Here is a 22,237-nt window from a genome sequence, read left to right as displayed (position 1 = left end):
CTTCGACGTTCAGGCTGGGAAGGAAAAGTCTGAAGGTGGAAGGGCGGGAGTTTCATTCTGGCATTGCTTTTTTTCCTCTCTGGCGCTGGTGGAACTCAGCTGGGCAAGCAAGTTCAATGGTGGGAATTTTGCTTTTAATCTCTTTGTAAGTTTAAGAATATTTTTGTTGGTAACAAACTGCGAGGTCAGCATGATAGCAATGGTAAGTGAACTCGCTTGCAATGTAAGCAACAAACTTGTGATTGACAGTATTGAAGGACGTGTAATCGAGCCGCGAGAGGACGCTGTCTAGCGCTTCCGCAATCCATCCTTTACATTGCTTTATTAATCATCGTGTTCATTAGGCCACTGTGGGGCGTTTGATTCTGGAAGCTTTAAAGACTTCAAATGGTGTACCTCCAGGAAACCGTCTACGTGTAGTATTCAGTCCGTGCATTCTCAGGTATTATTTATTGCTCTTTTTAAATAGGACGATGCTTTAAACTGTGTTCTATGCGTGCTTTCAAAGTAAAATCTATTTTATTCCCCTGATTTGTTGAAGATAAATATATCAGAATCTTAGAACGAACAGTTTAAAGTTTTTTTTGTTAATTGATATGACTTGGTGCTTCGTGGGCCAACAGGGGTGATGCATTAGCCTATTGTCCTAAATTAAATGTTTTATTTTAAGCCTAATCATATAAAATGAATTGAAAGATACATATGTTAAGACTGTACTCAGTGTTTTAAATGTAAGGATGAAAGGATCTACGACGTAGATACTTTAAAATCACGTTGGTAGTTGACAGCGCAATTGTTAATACTTTAAGGTTAAAGTAGGCCTGCAGCCAAAGCATAAACCACTTTTGTTGAGTCTGGAGAGATTAGTTTTTAAAGATCATGGAATATTAATCGTAATCCAGGATTGAAAGAGAGCAACATAGTCAAATACAGACAGCTGTTAAGGCCAGTGCGCTTAAATTTCCATATATTGAAAACAAAGAAGACGGTTGAATCCTAATTAAGCGCCTCCCTAATTCTCTCTAAACAGTTCTGCATGGATGAGATTATATTTAATGCTGCAAATTGGAATGAGAACCCAAGGAAGTGGATCAGCTATGTTTAATCTCATCACAATTGTCTGTGTGAGGGAAGCGCGATTTTCTTGCGAATGATTGTCATATGCAGTGAACGGTGAATTGTTTGTAACGTGTTTTTCCTGGTTTCACTTGCAGGGAAGAACGGTGCTTTTTTGTCCCCCTCCCAAGCGAATCTTCTCCAGCCTGTGGTTCACGCTGCACTGGCGATCGTGTGCGTGAGTGCACGCAGCTGTTTGTCTCGAGCTCCGGGACCAGGCGATGGGACGCATGCGTCAGGCACCCGCGCTCCGCTCCGGGCCGTGCGACTGAGCGAGCCTTTTGATTGACAGGTGGAGGGCGAGGCGCGGGCACGGAGCGACGCTCGCTCCCCGCTGCGTCACCCTGCCCCCCCACCCCCGCCCCTCCCCCAATCACCCCCCGCACCCCAGCATTGCCCCGCCAGCAACATGGCGGCGCTCAGCCCGGAGCCCGGAGCCGCAGCGGGGTTACGAGCCGGCGCCCAGCTCTCCGTCACTGTGGAACACGTCGTTAGCGGCACCTTAGTGGTGTCCACCAACTTCGGAGGCAGCAGCTTCACCGGGATCCTGATAGACATGGCCAAGAAGTAAGTCCTCTGCCCTCCCCACTCCCCCAACAACCACCCCTCCCTCTCCCGTCAATGCACACATTTTATTTAGATGTAAAACAACTCGAGTTTGAAGCCACCCACGCTCTACAGCAAACACTAGGCCTTTCAGCACAAGGGAGATGGGTAATTGGCGTTAGATCAAACACAATCTGCGATGATTCTGCTTTGCAAAATTTGAGGAATTAATTCTTTGAGTGCTATCTAGTGTGACCTAGTTCATAATAGAAACAACTATTCTACCATTCTATATGGACATCACGTTGGCAGTCTGATTGAATCCTATATTTTAGATGTCATCCAATCAAGAACAATCTGAAAACAAAATGCTAAAGAAAGGCACTTTTATGCAATATCATCTTTTTCCCAAAATGATGCTATTTTGGCACCTGATTGATAGTTTGGGGCACTGAACTTGCTTCTCTCTTAAATCATGTCATGCCTTCAGTTCAAAGTAGCAGATTCCTTTAAGCAGTTGATATACACCAAATTACAGAATCTTGACCCAGTTCTCTAATAAAATTCTATGCATAAATGGTGTTTTCATTTGATTAATGAGATTGCTGATTAACTATGTAATAGTTCAAATTTAAATTTTATTTTGTTTTTTATTTTTTGGGTTGTCAACATTGCCCTAACCTAAAATCACATTGAAAGTCATGAGATAAAAATTCCCTGCATATATTTTCTTTTGTAAGAAAATCATGATTGGAATTTTGCTCATATTGGCTGAATGTTTTGTATTCCAACTGGATGGGGATAGCTACATCTGATTAGATGCTCCCTAGAACTGTTGACATTCTGTTGCTCTTTAAAGTCTTATTTGAGTGAGTTTTTTGGTGTATCTTTTTGTAGTCAATGCATTCCTTCAGAAGCTGCAAACAAAAGAAGTGCTGGTTCAACTGAGTAAGGATTTTGTTATGGCTGATCCTTTCAGTATAGTTCATAAAAATTAAGTGTAAAAGTTTACTTAATTTAAAGGACTTTGGTGCCTTTGCAGAGTACAGATGGGTCTTCAATATCAAATTAGTTTAAATTGGCTCTTGGTGAACTGGAAGAGGACTTTCATGAGGCACAATATGTACTTGCTCTACCATTTTTGAAGTTCTCAGGGTTGTGAGATAGGATACTAATTATCTCCATTGCATTTTACTTCACACTGTTGAGAATGGTAGGGTTAGGGTTGGATTTGTGTTTGGCCTTGTGTTGCCCTTTCCGAGGCGCTCTCTTTTAAAACAGGATAAGCTCCATGGAATCAGATCCAGAGCTTCCATTACTGTGGAGCAGGTGCACTGCAGTTGAAACCCTTTTCCCTAGTGAGTCCATGCTATTAAAATGCATGCAAGCCCTAGGTTCTCTATCAATTTGTGCAAGAGTGATGTTGACTAGTGTGGCGACAAGGAAATTGTTAGACATTAAAATAAACAAGTTTCAGTTCCTTGATTTGTTCATGGAGATCATTTTGAAGATAGTGCACTGCCAATAAGTGCTCAGTTGCTGCTCACCCCCCTCCTCTGATAAAATACTAATTCTGAAATCAAATAAAACCCATCCTCTTGCCCCAAAATAACCATAATTGTTAAATTGACAGGATTGTTACGGCTACAAATGACACCTAATTCACTTCTAGGCAGTTACCTGTACAAGAGAAGTGTTTTTCATTGCAATGTCAAATTGTATATGCCAATAAAATAAAATTCTTAAATTGCTAACTATCATAAACAGGACTTTGTAATAATATACTCATAAGTGTGATCTGTAGCTTGGTCACTTTCAGCTTCCTCATTGTTTGCAGGAAATGTAGGTAAATTTAAGGAGTCATTGCATTCTTTTTATTTAAAAAAAACCTCATTTGTAATCTATTCTCCGCATATATTGTTTGGCCATGTTTAATTAAAAGTTGGAAATATTTAATAATATGATAAGTAGTATGTAAAGTAGTTCAATATGCCATCCTATCTTTTAATTAAAATTTCAGCACTGTGTATTTTGTAATTCTGCTTTGTTTTAACCCCCTCTGCAACTGCAAATAAAAACTGAAACCATTAATATGAATTTAGGGAATCAAGACTGCAAATAAAAGCTATTTTCAGTGGCAAGGTTCCACAGAATCTGGCATTCTATTTATAATCCGCACAAGCCTTTATAATTAGATACTAGTTAAAATTTCAACCATTTAATGTGAACACTTTCTTGTAGCCATGCAAGAAATGAGTTACATGGTCTAGATTTTGCTTTTTATTCTGTCAGTATGCCATTAACTCTTTGTTTCTTGAATACTTTTCCACCAGGTCTGGTTTGTATGGTTTACTACCAAACCAGTTTCCTGTTGAATCGTGCACCAGTGAACTCCTTGATGGGAAAGAACAGCCAGTCTGTCAGACTGAGTCTCAGCTCTGCAACTTGCAGCATCCCAAGATGTCAAACAGAGAACAAGATTCACCTCTTCAGCCATTACCAAAAACTGTGCCTTGCTTTCCACCTTATTGTGAAGGTGTACCTCTGCCACAACCTCTGGTATTGAGACAAACTTACAATCAGTGGGTTCCCCAGCCTCCACCTCGGACAATCAAACGCACCAAAAGGCGCCTGTCAAGGAATCGTGATCCTGGTAAGCTTATAATGAGCACCATTAGATTGCGACCTAGGCAGGTACTGTGTGAAAAGTGCAAAAACACACTAAATCGTGAGGAAGAGGATGATGATGACAAAGATAGACACAGCAATAAGAATGACAAAAAGACTAGCATGGAAGAAAATGAAAAGAGGAAACCTGAGGTAATGTGTTGTGAAAATAGGAAAATAAAAAAGGAAAAGAAAGAGGATAAATTTTCTAGTGAGATGGTGCATCGAAGCCCAGTAATTAAAATATCATACAGCACTCCTCAAGGGAAAGGAAAGGTGGTGAAAATTCCATCACGGGTACATGGCTCAGTTGAGCCATTTTGTCCTAAACGGTTAGTTCAAAATGAAAGTGTGGACCAGGACAAGAACACACATTGTGATGAGATGGAGGTTCTTCAAGAAAAGTCGTTTTCTAGTCCATCTGGAACCATTCCAAAGCTAAAACTAACTAGGCCTTTGCATTCCATGGCAGACATCCCACCACCTAGAATTCGATTAAAACCTCATCGGCTCAGTAACGGGGACAATGTTGCAATTTATAAGGCTGAGCTTGTAGATAATATAAATAGTGAAGTGCAACCTGCACGGAGATCAGATAGTGGTACACTTCATTCTGAAGAATCCACAGGAAAGAGTTCGGTGGAGACATCAGGGAGTTCTGGAGAGGAGGACCAATGGAGGTATAAAAGGAGTCGTCGAAGCAAGGATCAAGATGATCTGACTGTATATTTAAGTTATAGGAAAAAAAGAGCAGATTCATCAAGTTTATCAGTCTGTAGTAATGATAGTCTAGATGAATCGAAGTCTTCTAGTTCAGAAATAACTTCACCAGAAATATGTGATTTTGCACCTGGAGATGATGCATCTGTGTCATCTTCTTCCAAAGAAGAAAAGACTGTGCCACCCTTAACTGTGAGACTTCATACCAAAACTGTCACAAAATGTGTAACAACCGAAGGCAGGACTATATCTGTTGGCGATATTGTATGGGGGAAGATTCATGGCTTCCCTTGGTGGCCTGCACGCATTCTTGGCATTAGTGTTAACAAGAAGGAAAATGGGACTCCGGTGTGGCAGGAAGCCAGGGTGTCTTGGTTTGGATCACCTACAACATCGCTGCTTTCTGTGTCAAAAGTCTCGCCATTTTTGGAGTATTTTAAGTTGAGGTTTAACAGGAAGAAGAAAGGAGTGTACCGCAGGGCGATTACAGAAGCTGCAAAAGCAGCTGATCACCTGACACCTGAAATCCGATCTCTCCTTTCGCAATATGAAACTTAACTGAGCCAAAGCAGGTGAGTGATGGTAAAGTTGGCTTCTTGAATTTTATTACATGTATAATACAATGGTATATTTTTGGATATGAGCAGTAGGTAATTAGTTACATCATAAAGTGTGACCAAAAGACTTTTTCAGTCTTTGAGACCTTGGCGGTTCATAGAATCATGGTTTGAAGTTTCTATGGTTAGATACTATTTTCTTGCCAGCAACACTGTAATTTCCTGGGATGGTGGGTCCAAAATCAGATTAAATATCAGTTACAGACTGAAATCTATGAAGACTTTCCTCAGATAAATGAAGTTAGTTCTAGACATAATATTTTTCCCACTTATTTTACCTATCCAGTTAAGTCATTGGAACACAGGTAGGTTTTTGTATATTATATGCCAGCCAATGGGTACTTGTACATTAGGTGTCCTTACCAGGCCTGGTCTTATCCAGTCTTTGTGATACAGCATTCCTCATTCCAATGTTCTAAGTGCTTGCACATCTGAATGGTTCTGGCTTATTTTTGTATTCATTTGTGAATAAGTTTGCTCAAGATGGAAATCATTCAGCAACTCTCCTCTCAATTTTTCTATAGTCTCAATACCTAGGCCACAATCTGGAACAGTAGTGCAGCAGGTGGTGCACTGCTGTCTCGCAACTCCCGTGTTCTGGTTTCATTTCTGACCTTCGGTCTGAATAACTTTGTAGAGCATTGTTCTGCCTGTAACTGTATGAGCTTACCTGGGTTGCTTCAATTTCTTCCCAAATCCCAAAGACATTTCTAGTTGGTAGGTATTTGGCTACAGTGGATTACCTCTTGGTGTACAAAAATCAAGATAGTTATGTAAGGGAGGATAGATTAAAGGGGAAAATAAAAGGATGAATGGGATTACTAGGAGAATTAGTATAGACTTGGTGGGCAAAATGGAACTCTTCTACCTCTGAAGAAATGAAGTTAGAACCATTATTTTTAAATGAGCATTGATCCTAGAATATGCTGGAAATTGTTCTAGAGAGTTCCACAGCCTTTGATTACACTGGATTAGAATGCAGCCAATTCATAATCCACTTAAATTCTTACTGATTGCAGAAGGCTTTGTCTTGTTACCCATTGGGTTGAAGCATTTCACCTGCGTACTGTAATTGCTGGTATTTACTTTTTTCTGATGAGTGACTGGATTGGTGAAGCTGCTTATCAGTTCAGTCATCAAGGAGCAGACCTGGCTGCGTTGCTGTGTCGGGGGGTGGAAAGTCTCCTGCTCTCAGTGTAGGTGAGCAGCTTCAGTGGGCCAGACACAGGTCTGTTGCACGAGAACTCCCGAGTGGTGGGAGGCATTTGGCTGGAAAACTTGTCTCAGTGTTGTTGGTAATTGCTTTACCATTGTCACATGCTCTGAGATACAGATGGTTCCATACAAAAGTTCATTGTAGCACTTGAGGGTGGTGGTGGGGGGGAGGGGAGAGGATTGCAGAATGTAAGACCTTAAGATGTAGAAGCAGAATTAGGCCATTGGCCCATAGAGTCTGCTCAGCCAGTTCATCATGGCTGATCCCTCCGCCTCAATCTCCTGCCTTCTCCCTGTATCCCTCTGGCTGCCTGTGGCAACGGATTTCAGAGATACACCACCCTCTGGCTGAAGAAACAGTGCTATAATTACAGAGGAAGGTGCAGTGCAGGTAGATAAGGTACAAGGGCCATGGCAAGTTATGTTGAGGAATCAAGGATTCGTCCTTCATATTTAAATGTTTCATCTTTATTGTACAAGAAGTGTGTTCAAGAGTCTTACAACAGCAGGGCAGAAGCTGCCCTTTAGCCTAGTGGTCTTTTCTCAAGATTTTGTATCTTCTGATGGAAAAGGGAGAATAACTGGGTGTCACTTCTATTATGTCTTCCTGAGGCTGGGAATTTTAGATGGTGGTGGGGGGGGGGTGCAGAGTGTGAGAATGGAGGATGGTTTTCATGATTATTCATGGATATTCTTATATTTTCTGTTTGGTTAGAAATAGAAAATACAAGTGATATAGATCACTCTGGTTTTGGCCGTTGGCTATATCAGAGAATTGCAGGCACACTCTCATGATTTTTCATCTTTTACTTCAAATATAGTCAGTAAATGTGACTTCCTGCTGATGATAAAATCAAAAAATGTCATTATCAAGGTCTGAAAAATGAATGTAGATTATAGAGGTTACAGATCTTGTGACAATATATAGATTGGGGTGGGGGAGTTGCTCCTAGTTGGTTGCAATATGCAATTTGTGGAGCAAGCTGAAATGTGTGCCAGAAGATGTACAATTGCTTTGTATGTTTTCTTCCCTGGCTGAGCATTTAGTGATGTTAAAATGTTTCTACATATAATTGTTGCATGAGGAATTTTGGATTATTTGTCAGTACTGTTTGTACTGAACTATTGTATGATTACTCATGAGGTGGATAATGGTTAAGTTCATTCAGCTTCCGAGAGTTTTTGTGCATCTGGCTGTTGATTTTTTTTTATGAACAGTTGATCAGATAATCCTTTGATCCATTCAAATTTGGCTAATACCAAATGTCCAACTGTTGGGACCCATCAACTTTCTGAACCCTCCTTTCTTTCACCTGAGTCCTTCCATCCCATGATCCTTTCCCTTCTCCAGCTCTGTATCACTTTCGCCAATCACCTTTCCAGCTCTTAGCTTCATCCCACCCCCTCCGGTCTTCTCCTATCATTTCACATTTCCCCCTCCCCCCTCTACTTTCAAATCTCTTACTACCTTACCTTTCGGTTAGTCCTGACGAAGGGTCTCGGCCCGAAACTTCGACAGCACTTCTCCCTATAGATGCTGCCTGGCCTGCTGTGTTCCACCAGCATCTTGTGTGTGTTGTTTGAATTTCCAGCATCTGCAGATTTCCTCGTGTTAACTTCCTGAATATGACTTGTTTCCCTTGTTCTGAATCCTATGAGTTGTCAGAGATGTTGCCAAGGATTTGCGAGACATATCCCACTTTTCCAGTCTGGCTGGTGATTTTCTGGACTTTTAAGGTTGTTTTCAATTCTATCCAAAATTAAAAATGTAATTATCAAAAGTTAATCATTGATAGTGGAGACCATAGCAGGTGGTTGAGTAATTGCCACAAAAGTGAAGTGATGTAAAGAAGTCATTTAACATCCTTGCCCTATTGAGCCAATTTTTTCAAACAGTAGGAAATCTGCAGATGCTGGAAATTCAAACGACACACACAAAATGCTGGTGGAACGCAGCAGGCCAGGCAGCATCTATAGGAAGAAGGGTCTCGGCCCAGAACGTCGACAGTGCTTCTTCCTATAGATGCTGCCTGGCCTGCTGCTTTCCACCAGCATTTTGTGTGTGTTGCTTGTGCCAGTTTTCTGTCTAGTATAAGGAGCCTTTTAGAGAGCCAATTACATTTTCAGTTGTCATCTGGCACCCATCAAGGTAAAAAAGCTTTTGCTGTGATCACTGCAGATCACTATTATATGTTCATTTCCTTTTAGTTGCTCACTTTAATTTTGTATTTAAGTATATTCATATCAATGTTCAGAAGTGTTTCACTAGTTAGCAATTTTGGTGTTTCTGTGTGTACTTTTTTTTTGCCCTTGAGATTAGAGATGACTTTTAATTTTTCTGTAGAATGATTTGCGAAAATGACCTATTCCTCCTTGCTTTTAATTTATTGATCTATTGTTACCTAAACCAGTTACTTTTTCCAAGTTTAGTTGCTTTTATAATATTTATTGATATGATACTTCATGCAGCCTTAATTTGTTGTTGCTGTCAACCACTGTGCATTCATCAGGACAAGGTTATTTAAAATTGCATGTTCCTGGCACTGGCTGGAAGAGTGATGATTGCGGTGGTCACGAGTCACTTTGATATGGGCCATCATACTTTGCATAGCCTTTGAAGTGAAAGCAAACTTGATTTGAACTTTTTTTCAGAATATATTACTGGAGCTAGCTGCAAGTGCTTGAGCCTGGTTTGAAATTGTGATATGATTTTCTGACTTGTTAATATAATTTTGGGTTGTCACTTGAACTTTTAATTGTCTTCCATGATGTGCAGTACTTTTGTCCTAAAGATTGCTGTAATTAAACTATTATTACTCCATGTTCTTGTGTTGCATTTTATCACAATAATTTTAGTGCCTAATGAAGTAATCGGCATTAAGCATCATTGTGAATGAAGTCTTGTTTTCTCATTAGTAATTAAACTTGCTAACTTTGTTTCAAGCTTTTTGTTAATATTTTGACAAATACCCATGCAATTATTGCACTTAAATTTCTGTTGTAGCAAGGATTTCTGCTTTGGAGTTTGTGATGGGGTTAAATGCCATGAATTTGAAATGGCACAGCACTTAGTGGTCTCAAATCTCAACCTAAATATGGCAATTAAATATTTGGCCTTTAAATCACTTCAGCTGAAAATAATTCTGAATGCCTTCTGTGTTGTACTTTGCAGTGTCCGTTCAGTGATTTGTAACGGATGTAGCCTTGAATAGTCTTAAAATGGTCTGGTTATAATTAGAATAATCCCTTTAAATAGGTTTTGATTATATTGCATTGAAAGCATCTGGTCAGTGCCTCAACTTCAAGAGATACTTCTGCAGTAGAAAATAATTCATCTATTCAAGTTTAACAACGTCAACTTTCTTGGCACTTCTTTGTACAGAAGAAGTTTTTTTCCTATAAGGACTTTGTGGGGGTGAGGGGAATGACAGAGATGGATATGATTTTATTGTTGGTGTCAGTTAATAATGAAAAGAGCTCTACTCCATACTGGTTTTGAAAGCAATCTTCTCTACATTTGCTAAAGCAATTTTATTTTGAAACTATGAATCGTGTTATGTTTAATTCTGAACCTATAAATCGTAGATGTACCATTTGACTGCATTGCATTAATTCAGCCATTTTTATTTCATCCTTGCTTGCAGCTTGTGATGGATAACTGACAGGCAAGATTTCACAGAAGTTGGCCTGTCTGATTCAAGTTTCTAAATAGCTTTATCTTTGTGCTTTTGTAAATTCTTCTGTACAATTTTCTGTACTGTAATTATCTGGCTATATTTGGTGTGCATCTTCCTTTTGAAAAGGAACAGACATATTTACTGGACCTTTAGTTAATTTGTTTTTTGTTCTATTTATAAAAGCAATTCCATAAAGTACTTTGAGGCTTACAGTATTATAAAATTTAGGGTGTGGATTGAGCTAAGAATAAATATGTATTAAACTTCAATTGGGCTGCAGTTCTGATACTGTGAACAAATTTATGAGCAGGATAAAGGCTTTAAATGGATCTCCTAACGTGATGAATGGGAATGAAAATTGCAGCTGCAAGAAAAGGAAAGATTTGGAGATCATTTCTAAAAGGTGCTCAAAAGGCTTTAAGTGGGTGGAGTATTTTAACAAGGAAAACATCTGGTGATGTGTCTTACACTATAAAATTAGCAGAGGGAAGAAGTTAACATGTATTAGAGGCAAGTACTAGCCCCTTAATTTCTGTGACCTTTGCAGGAATCTGATTTATGATATTTGTGTACAGTGATTGAAGGTAGCGGAATGAACTTTTGCATTTAATTTGGTAAGGCAAAGTGCAGATTGAATGATGCTCTCCCTTGAGTATTGTAAACTTTATGGCATATGTTTGGGTCTTGCATTCTTAAGTTGTTCATATTGGAGATTTATTAGTGTTTATCACGGGCTGATATTTTCAATGATTTGAAGTTTATATTAGTCTTAAAGTACAACTAAATTAAAATTGGGTAATGTGTGCAAATGTTGACCAGCACAGGTTTAGTCTTAAAGATTTCTTCACCGGCTCAGGATTTTTTTTCCTCTGAATTTGCAAAAGTTTTATTTTCTTGCCAAATTTTCTTTCATCATTGTCTAATGATCAACACATTGCTAACCATGCTTATGTTTTCACAATCTATAATAGAACTTTGAAGGCTATGTGCAGCATACTGTAAAAAAAAAAAAAAAATTCTGCATGCCTGGTGCACAATGGAGAGCATCTTGACTGGTTATATCATGGCCTGGTACAGAAGCACCAATGCCCAAGAATGGAAAAACTCAACAAAAAGTAGTGGATCAGCCCAGTCCATCACAGGAAAAGCCCTCCCCACCATTGAATGCATCCAAAAGGAGTGCTGCAACAAGAAACCAGTATCTGTCAAAGGACCCCCATCATCTAGGCCATTCTCTTCTCACTGCTGCCATTGGGAAGGAGGTACAGAAGCCTTGGATCCCGCACCACCAGGTTCAGGAACAGTTTATTACCCTTCAACCATCAGGCTTCTGATCCAGTGTGGATAACTTCACTCACCCCAATACTGAACTGATTTCATCACCTATGGAGTTGCTTTCAAAGACTCTACAACTCGTGTTTACAATATTATTTATTTATTACTATTTTTGTTTGCACAGTTTACTTTTAACACATTGGTTGTCAGTCTTGTGTGTAGTTTTTCATTGATTCTATTGTGTTCTACTGTAAATGCTGACAAGAAAATGAATTCCAGGGTAGTATATGGTGACATGTATGTACTTTGATAAATTTATGTTGAACTTTTGAGTTTTAATTGTATTTTTTTAAATCTAATTTTCCATGTAGGACTTGTTGTTTTGTTGGTTGGAGCTTAGTTATTGAATAAAATTCAAACCTAATTATATTCCTTTCTTTTTACAATATTTTTATTCAGAAGAAAAAAAACAGGATTTACAGAGTGCAACTCATAGATACATCTCAACATAACTTGTGTACATTCATATATTGTAATAAAATTGATAAAAATGTTATAGCATAACACAAAGGTATACCACTCTAATCAAAAATTTAAAGATAGGTCATACATCATAAAAGAATTTTTTATATAAAAAAATTTATTAAAATTATATATAATTATTATATTCCTAATGCATTCTAAGGGGCAGTTCAATTTTTTAAAAACTCAGTATGTTTATAGTGCGGTCCTTGAGTATTCTGTGAAGTTTCGTTTGAAATTTGGTTTCTTGGAATTGAATGACATCAGATCTCTGCTATGTTCCTTAATGCAAAGTTTGATAGTTACCTGAGGCTTGGTCTCCCAATTGTGCTCTTGATTTGAGCAGAGGACTGTTTGTAGGAACTATTGCTGTGGCAAGCACAAATGTTAGTGGGAGACCAATTCCAAATCATATTGCTCTGCCACATGTGTAAGCCCTTTGACCCACAAAGTTTATCCCACCCCCAAGCACCCATCTATAATCCCATTTTCCACTAGTTGGTCTGTAGTCTTCTCTAACTTGGCAATTCAAATGATCATCTATATGCTTGAATCTCTGACTCCACTATCGTTTTGTGTAGTGTATTCCTGATATCTACCAAATGATTTGAAATTCTTCTTATGAGTTCCTCTTAGTCCAAACCTATTAAGACAACTTCATACAAAACTTTTTCCTATAGAAGACAGCTCTACTGTAGCCCCAGCAACGCACACAAAATGCTGGAGGAACGTAGCAAGCCAGCCATCTATGGGGGGGGGGGGGGGGGGGGGGGTGCAGTTGACGTTTTGGCCGAGACCCTTCGGCAGGACCCGGGCTGAAATGTGAACTGTACTTTTTTCCATAGAGCTGCCTGGTCTGTTGAGTTCCTCCAGCATCTTGTGTGTATTGCTTGGATTTCCAACATCTGCAGATTCTCTCGTTTCTATCTGTAATACCTCCTCCCTCTTCCCCCCCCCCCCCCCCCCACTTACCTTGCTAGCAGTCTTGATTCTTTTCTGAATTGGCCCATTCTGGACAACATCCTTGTGAATCAACTCCTTTGCAGTCCTCAAAATATATTGATCAGAACTGTACACAGTACTCCAAGAATGGCCCAAAGCAGTATTTTGTGATGGGTTCCCTCAATAACAAGTTTACAGATTTGTATACTGTTGGGCCACATCAGTACCAATGACATAGGCAGGAATGGGTGAAGAAGTGAGTTAAGGGTTTAGTTAAAAGATGGAACCGCCAGGGTGGTGATTTTAGGATTATTATCTGTGTCAAATGTTGGTGAGGCAAGAAATAGGAAGATGGTGTGGGGGGAGGGGGGATGATTTTGAATCATTGTGTACTTCCAGGGCAAGTGGTGGTTGTACAAATGAGATGGCCTGAACTGGAGGGGGACCAATCTTTGTGGGAAGGTTTGCTAATGTTCCTGTTTTGTTTTGGGAGGGCGGCAGTTAAACTAGAGTTGCAGGGGGGTGTGAACCTGTGTCGGCAGGGTAGCAAGTGGAGTGGCTGAGGAAGGTGATATTAAGCCTTCAGGCAAAGACAAATTGACTGGTTGTGTGTGGTGGGGCAATGTTCTTAGATGCATTTATTTCAGTGACAGGAGTTTTGTAGGAAAGGCAGATGAACTTAGAGCATAGTTTGTGGAAATGTTGTAGCCATTAGTGAAATTTGGTTACAGGAGGAGCAGGACTGGCAGCTCAATGTTCCTGGTTTCTGATGTTTCAGAATTGATAGGGGATTGTTAAAGGGAGAGCTGTGGTATTGCCCAACAAGGAAAATATTATTGCAGTGCTCAGAGAGGGCATAGTGGAAGGCTTATCCGTTGATGCGATTACGGAGTAATGAAGAATGACCACATTAATGGGACTATATTATAGACTTCCCAATAGTCAGTAGGAGTTAGAGGATTGGGTCCAGGATCTTAGGTGTGTGTAGCATTCATTTTTCAGTTCAATACATATACTATAGAAAAAGACTGAGAACATAAGAATTTAAGTAGAGTAAGCAATCATTAACTTATAAATATTTAGTCATTTGTAGTTGGGCTTGCAGACTTCTGTCCTTTCATGATAGTACTCTTTTTGTCCATGGCACCTACTAATTCAGCAGAACCATGCTCTTAAAATCTCAAGCTTTTTTCCAAATGCTGCCTTATTTCTGTAATCTAACATGTATTCTTCAATTTTGGTTTCTGATGTATCTTTGTTTTAATTCCTGGATCATGCTGGCTGTGCCTTCAGGTCTAAAAGTCTGGAATTCTCTCCTCAAAACCCATTTGCGCTCCATGCTAATACCAGTCTCTTTATCAGAGACTTGAGTTGTCAGACCAAATTTTCTTAGTTTATTGTTTTGTCCTTTATTGTTTTAATGGTCTGCTAATGCACCTTGTTATAATAAGTAGACTACTTTCGATACTATTTGGTGGGGGTGACCTACCGTGGAGAGATGCAATAACTAAGGCTACGTCCACACTACACCGGATAAATCTGTAACCGAAGCTTTTTCTCTTCATTTTTACCCTTCATCCACACTTAAACGGCGTTTTCGTCCCCCGAAACCAGAGCTTTACTGAAACGCTCTCCAAAGTGTATATTTTTGAAAAAGCCAGATTGGCCGGATCAGTGTGAATGGGGTGACTGGAGACTTCTGAAAACGTTGTCAGATGGCAGCGTGCTATTTCATTGTTTTCTTGAATGCAACCAAACAATTTCAGAACAGACGGCAACGAAACAGATGCCAGAAGAGTTAGAAATGTACTCACCAAATACTTTGACCCATAACTTAACTGAATAAATAGGTATACTCACTTTACCCTGTTTTCTGTCCTTGCTCATATGAAGGTAGTTTACCTATTTATGCAAGTACTTCTCTGACAATAGATGTGTAACAGCCTAATGTAACATTGTATGGAAATACAAGATAACACTGATGCAGACATGTTTTATACATTTAACAAGGTGCTTTATTAATGCAACAGAGTTAGTCAGTTTTTCAATGTTCGTCGTCAGCCGGGTCAATCTGTCCATGAACTCCCTGTCGGTTGCCTCCATACACTCCAGTATTTGTTTACTTTACTTTTAAGTTCTCCTGCGCGAAAGCCAGCAGCTGTCCATTGTTTTAAGTTTTTCCAGTCTGTAACTACACAAATGTGCACTTTTACGGCGAGATTCGACACCAACCATGTCGTTTGTTTTCAGTAGATGTGTCCTGCGCATGCACAGGAGGAGGAGATTCGCCGAAATTTCTATTTCAGTGTGGATAGAGATATTTTTTTAAATGCACAGTGTGGACGCCTATCGTTTTCATGTGAAACCGACGTTTTCAAAATTATCCGGTCTAGTGTGGACATAGCCTAAGTCTCTGATACTGTGGCTCAGAAGAGAAGAAAAGCAAAAGGACTGCAGTGTTGATAGAAGATTCCATAGTTAGAGAAACAGATGAAATTCTGTGGGTGAGATAGAAACACCTGGATGGTAAGTTGCCTCCCCGGTGTCAAGGTCAGTGACGTCTCAGATCGGGTCCATGACATTCTCAAGGGTGATAGTGAGCAGCCAGAAGTCTTGGTACATACAGTATTTGCACTAATGACATGGTACCTAATGTGAGGAGATAGAAAGCTGAAAAACAGGACCTCAACAGTACTAGTCTCTGAATTGTTGCCTCTGCCATGTGCCAGTGAAGGTAAGAATAGGATAATATGGCAGTGAATGTGTGGCTGAGGAACTGATGTACGGGGCAGTGATTTAGATGTATGGCTCATTGAGATTTCTTCTGGGAAAGGTACACCTGTACAAAAAGAATGGGTTAAACCCAAATCTGAGGGGAGCCCAATATTCTTGCAGGCAGGTTGGCTAGAGCTGTAGGGTTGTTTGGGGGGGGGGGGGGGTTTTAATTAGTTTGGAAGGAGGGTGGGAACTGGAATGATAGTGCTGGCGATGAGGTATTTGGTTTCCAAAAGAGAGGCTGTGTTGTGAGACTCCTAGCAAGAAGAGGCTGATGATAGGCCAAAATTGCAGTTAACAGGATGAGTTTCAATGTTAAAAGTGGACAAAAATGGAAAAGGGTGACTACAGGACTAAAGGGGTTATATTTGAATGCACACAGTATATAGAATAAGGTAGATGAACTTGTAGCACAGTTACAGATTGGGATGTATGACGTAGGCATCTCTAAATCTTGGCTGAAAGAAGATTATAGTTGGAAGTTTAAAATCCAAGGATATACATTGTATTGAAAGGACAGACAGGAAGGTAGAGGGGGTGGTGTTGCTCTGTTGGGTTTTTTTTTAAAAAGTGGAAATCAAATCATCAGAAAGAGGTGACATAAGGTTGAAGGGTGTTGAATCATTGTGGATAGAGCTAAGGAACTGAGAGAGTAAGAAGACCCTGATGGGAGTTGTATACAGACTCACAAATAATAGTAAGGATGTGGTCTACAAATTACTATGGAAGATAGGAATGCATGCCACAAGGGCAGTGTTACAATAGTCATGGGGAATTTCATATGCATGCAGATTGGGGAAAATCAGGTTAGTACTGGTTCCCAAGAGGGGAAATTTATAGACTGCCTACCAGATGGCTTTTTAAGGGAACTTGTGGTTGAGCCCACGTAACATGATAAAATTCACCCTGAAATTTGGGAAGGAGAAGCTAAGAGTCAGATGTATCGGTATTACAGTGGAGTAAAGGGAGTTACAGAGGGATGAGAGGAGTTGGCCAGAATTGATTGGAAAAGAACACTGTTCTTGAAGGGGCTGAAGGTAGATAGGTAGGTGAAGGGCTGGACCAGATGGTGTGTACCCAAGGATTCTGGAAGAGGTGGTTGAAGAAATTGTGGAGGCAGTTCCAATGATCTTTTAAGAATCACTAGATTCTAGAATGGTTCCAGCAGATTGGAAAATGGCTTCAGGTGATGGACCTCATCACTGACATTTTCCTGTAAAACTGTCTTGATACAATTTTGAGTTCAGTGTTCCCTCTATGATTACAACCTATCCTGGTCCTGAGGCATGAAAGCAGCTCCAAGCTATAACCTTTCACCCTGCTTCACAGTAAGGAAGAGGTGTTGGTGTGTCATGTCCTTTTTCCTCCAAATATAGTTGTGTGCATTTCTGCCAAGAAGTTAAACTTTTGTCTCTTCTGTCCACAGAACATTGTCCCAGAAGTTAGTTGTGGAACGTCCAGGTGATCTTTTGCAAACTTGAGACATACAGCAATTGTTTTTGAAGAAGAGGTTTCCTTTGTGGTGTCCTTCAACGAACAGCTTTCTTGTTCAGTGTTTTTCTTATAGTGGACACAAGAACAGAAACTTTAGCGAGTTCTAGAGGTTTCTGCAGGTCCTTTGCTGTTACCCTTGGGTTCTTTTTCACCTCCTTCAGCATTGAATGTTGTGCTCTTGTGACCTTTGCAAGGCACCCACTTCAGTACAATAGTACTGAATTCCTTGCATTTGTCGACATTTTCTCACTGTGGACTGATGACCTCTCAGGTCTTTAGAAATGCTTTTGTAGCCTTTTCCAGCTTCATGCACCTCTACAATTTTTTTTCTAATATCCTTTGAAAGTTATTTTGGTCAAGGCATAGTGTATATAAACAAATTTTTCTTGAGAAAAGCAGGCACTGTCAGTAACCTGACTTTGTGTATATTTTTAACAGGCAGGGCACCTCTGCAGCCCACACCTCCAATCTGATTTCACTGATTAGAACACCTGACTCCAAATAGCTTTTGTAAGAGGCATTACCCCAGAGGTTCACATACTTTTATGAAACTAGACTGTGATTGTTTAAATGGAGTACTTGGTATTGAGAAGAAGTACAGTTGTTTGTCGTTACTAATTTAGGCAGATTGTGTTTGGCATCAGGGCAGATTTTATGAGTAAATAATACAAAGACCTGGTAATTGCAAAGAGGTCTCTTTTTCTTGCAATCATATATATAGCCAGCTAAATGTAACTTTTGAGTAAAAATTAAGATCCAATAATAAAAGGGGGAACTTGCTAATGAAATATTTCACAGTATCCTGATTTATGATGACTTTTGGAATTTTCCCAGTTTTTGTTTGCTGCTGAAGTGTAGGCATTAGGCCTGAATATTTCTGCACTAAGAGCAACTGTGCTGCTTCTTCCATTAAGAAGGAAGGTGGTGGTAACGGAACCACAACAGGGGATAGTACATTTGTTTTGGGAGCTAAGGACCCCTTTGGTGAAGCAGGCTTTCATCTTCAGGGTTGGTGTATAGTTTCATTGTGGGTTAGGTGTGGTGAGATATGGAGCCATATACTTTCCTCATTGAGTTTTTGCTGTACCACTGTGTCATTTGTATTCAGTTTGTACAACAATAATTTGCTTCAATAGCTGACATATGTCCATTATTATGAGTGCATTATTTAAAATTTGGTTTTAAATTTCATTATTTGCACATTTGTGTTCCCAACTGTCCTCTTGTTTACAGAACAAGGTGTACAAATCGTGGGATGGTCAAAGAGCAATTACATGAAATTAACAAGCTCACCAGCATTAAGGATAAGTTATTAAAATAATAGATGGAAGTTTTCATTATGATCAAAGTTTTAAATTTATTTAAATTTAGGTTTATTTAGTTTTATTCTGTCTGATTCAAATTCTTCAAGTCCTGGTTTTCAGGCATGCTGCATTTTAACTGTAGACTTCAGAATTTGATGAAATTCACAATTTGTCATTGACTATTTTTCTTTTATACACATCTAAACTGTTGTGCTTTAAAGAAAACTACAACTTGGAGAAAAAGGTCTGTTTCAATGAAAATGTGGGGCAAAAGAACTACTTAAGAGTTGAGTTGCCTTTACTTGTTTCTTACAACATATTTCTGAGCATTTAGTTAAGTCAAATGACATATTGTCCAGTATTTGCCTGAATTGTTCATTGAAATCTTTTAGATATTTAAGAAATTAGAGTTTACCACCCTTTGCCTATTCAAAAGTAAAAGCAAGCATGATCTGATATCGGATAATGTTAAGTCTAAAATTCCCCCAGATTTAGATTCTCAGCCAGGGGATACAACATTTTGAAGCCATTTTGTCCCCCTTCTGAATTTTGTGTGGCCCTTTTCTTCCCCCCCCCCCATTCTTTTAAAGACCAATGAATATTACAAGTTCACCTTTTTCCTATAAGCAAATTCCAGAATTGATCTGGTCTGCCTCCAAAGCAAGTACGTATATCTTCCATTAAATAAGGAGAGAGAAGCTAGATATGATTGTCTAGGTGTGGTTCTGGCAGTACTAAGTACAGTGGTAGCTTGGCAATACTCCATTTGCCTTCCTTAACTATAAGTTGTGCCTACAAGGTCTGTTGACTTAATCTTTTTTGTGTTAGGACATTCTAGTTTCTCTGTACAGCAACATTCTATTGTTACTCTCTAAATAGATGTTCCCTATTCCATTTTATCTCGGAGATTTTCTCCCACCTTTAACTTGCAATTAATCCCTTTTATTTTGATTTCATATTCTCATCCTAACTTGTTTTCTTACCTGCCTCTATTGTCAACAACTGGCTACCTGTTTAGTAATCCAGTTCTTTTCACACATTATAAATATGGATTATATTTCTGAGGCACAACATGCTAAGATGAAAATAATAATTTTATTCTCTTAATTGGCCAATACTGCATACATGCTTGTATATTATCTGCAGCATGTTGAGCCTTTTTTTTGTGCAGTAACCTTTATGTGGGCTTTTGGATCTCTCTGGAAATCCAAACAAACTATATCTACTGGCTTCTCTTTCATCTGCTGTTTATATTTTCAAAGAAATCTAATGAATTTGTCAAGCATGATTTCCCTTTCATAGAAGAATCGTGATTCTGCTTGATTATATTATGACTTTTTAATTGTTTACTTCCTCAATAAAGGAATCTAGAATTTTTCCAGTGACATGTCAGACTACTATACTATAATTTTCCACTTTGGTCTTCCTATTTCCTTAAATTGAGCTGTTTTTTTAATATAACAGGCTGTTCATTTGTAGTTTTCCAATCCATTGGAATCTTTCCAGAATATCTTCAGCACTGAATGCAAGGAGTATGCCAGCCTTTGGAGGCATTAATTTGCAAATCTCCAGTGATTGCTTTAGGTCCCTCCCTCATTTCACATGACTAGATCTGAAAGGGCTTATTTGCTAAATGATTTTTAAAACCTGTTTGTTCTGGGTGTAGTCTAGCAGTTCATCCTGCAGTGTACCTTTGCCAATTTGATTTGCTCTATTTACATGAAGATTAGTGGCCCAGGATTATTGTTGTGCCTTTGCTGCAAGCCCCCATTTCTTTATTTCCTGTTCTATTTTTTATCTCCTCCCAGACTAATAACATCTTGACCTTCTAAGTTTACCTCTTGCCTCTGTCATTCTTATCCTTTCATTAATGGAATGAGTCGGTCTCCTTTTCCTCTGTACCAATTCTTCCAAAATTTATTTATTTTGAGATGCAGCATGGAACAGGCCCATAAGGCCCAATGAGCCACATTGCCAAGCAACACACCTCTTTAATCCTAGCCTAATCGCAGAACCGCTTACAGTGATCTATTAACTAGTATGTCTTTGGACTGTGGGAGGAAACCAGAGCACTCAGTGGAAACCCACGTGCTCAAGGGAAGGCGATACAAACTTAGAGAATGCAAAATTGAACTCTGAACTCTGATGCTTCAAGCTCTAATTGTGTCACGCTGCTACATTACCATGGCAGCCTATGGTAAAATGCTAACTGCCCTGGAGTGTTTGATTCTCAGTTATCATCACAAACTTTGTTCAATACCCCTGCATGAGCAGATCCTGCCTATTTGTTTCCGTTTGAATTTCAGGAACACTTTGATCATTTTATAATAAAATGGACTTTTTTGTCTTAATTGTTCTTTCTTGTATCATTCTTAATATCTCTAAAATGTTCCTGTGATGTTGCTGCAGGTAAGTTTTTAAAAAAATTAGCTTGCATCCTATGCCACTTTAAAGACTTTCATTGCTTAAACCCTTTTTTGCCGATGAATTAATAAAGTCCTGATCCTCTCCCAGTCCTGTATACGAAAGATACCTTTTGGGTTTTGCCTTTTTTTAACTGGAGAGATCTGCAGCTCGTAACTTCCCTAGCACCAATTTCCTCCTACCTCCTCCCCTTTACAAACTGTTCTGAACTTTCCTACTAGAAAAAATTGAAGTGTAGTAATTTAGTTTCTAATAACAGACTCTGATACCTCTCCCACAGTTAATGTTAGAGTGATAATCTTTTTATTTAAGCAGCTAAATCTCCTAATTGCTTTTATTTTCCTTTTTATCTCTTGTACTTTCCCTCATCCCTTTTCTCTAAAGACCTGTACCAAGTAGATATTTAGTAAGTTTTCCATTTCCTGATTTCTTATTGCGATAGTATCTGGTATTACAAATCATGTATGACCATTCCCCTTGAAATGCAAATATTATCTCTAGAAAACTCACAAATGTGCTTAAAATTTTGCTGCCTAAAAATGTCATTGCATTGTGCACTTTACCCATTTTCTGCCTCTATCCTGCCACAGAGTAGAATGTAATAAAGACCATTTCCAATCATTCCATGTCAGTAAGGGATTTCCAAGTGTAAAGCACCCATACCTCATTAATTACTATGTCTGGGGAAGAATGGGATGATATTCTGCATGCAGCTCTCTGTTGGAACACTAGAGGAATCTGGAGTATCAGTATTCGAGCATTCAAGGGCTAATTTCCCAGTGTAACAGTAAATAAGAAACCGCTGTAGCGGAGTGAATTAACATCCAAAGGTTAAGAATAAATACTTAAGCAAAGAACTTTTTAATGGTATTTTTAATGTTTTCATATCAGCAGTTTAATTTGAAACCATGGGAATTTCTGATGTGACTAACCTTTGGCTTGA

At 39.1% G+C, this 22,237-nt stretch overlaps 1 protein-coding gene across 8 annotated transcripts in view; it reads left to right on the top strand.

Moving 5' to 3' along the window:
- Positions 1 to 335: 335 nt before the first annotated feature.
- The window catches only part of pwwp2b (PWWP domain containing 2B), a 72,230-nt gene continuing 50,328 nt past the window's right edge, over positions 336 to 22,237 (top strand). For 7 of the 8 annotated variants that reach the window (XR_012096121.1, XR_012096118.1, XR_012096120.1 and 4 more), the window contains exons 1-3: positions 336 to 442; positions 1,215 to 1,683; positions 3,996 to 5,621. Coding sequence is in view for 4 of the 8 variants with exons in the window: in XM_073027531.1 (XP_072883632.1) it covers positions 1,526 to 1,683; positions 3,996 to 5,607 (1,770 nt within the window). In the remaining 4 variants the exon portion in view is untranslated. Of the gene's footprint in view, positions 443 to 1,214; positions 1,684 to 3,995; positions 5,622 to 11,529; positions 12,249 to 22,237 lie in introns of those variants that run through there. The other variant, XM_073027530.1, reaches the window with a different exon arrangement.

The sequence above is a fragment of the Hemitrygon akajei genome, chromosome 23 (genome assembly GCF_048418815.1).
Source record: "Hemitrygon akajei chromosome 23, sHemAka1.3, whole genome shotgun sequence".
Classification (NCBI taxonomy): domain Eukaryota; kingdom Metazoa; phylum Chordata; class Chondrichthyes; order Myliobatiformes; family Dasyatidae; genus Hemitrygon; species Hemitrygon akajei.
This window is presented reverse-complemented; position numbering and strand designations above follow the sequence as displayed.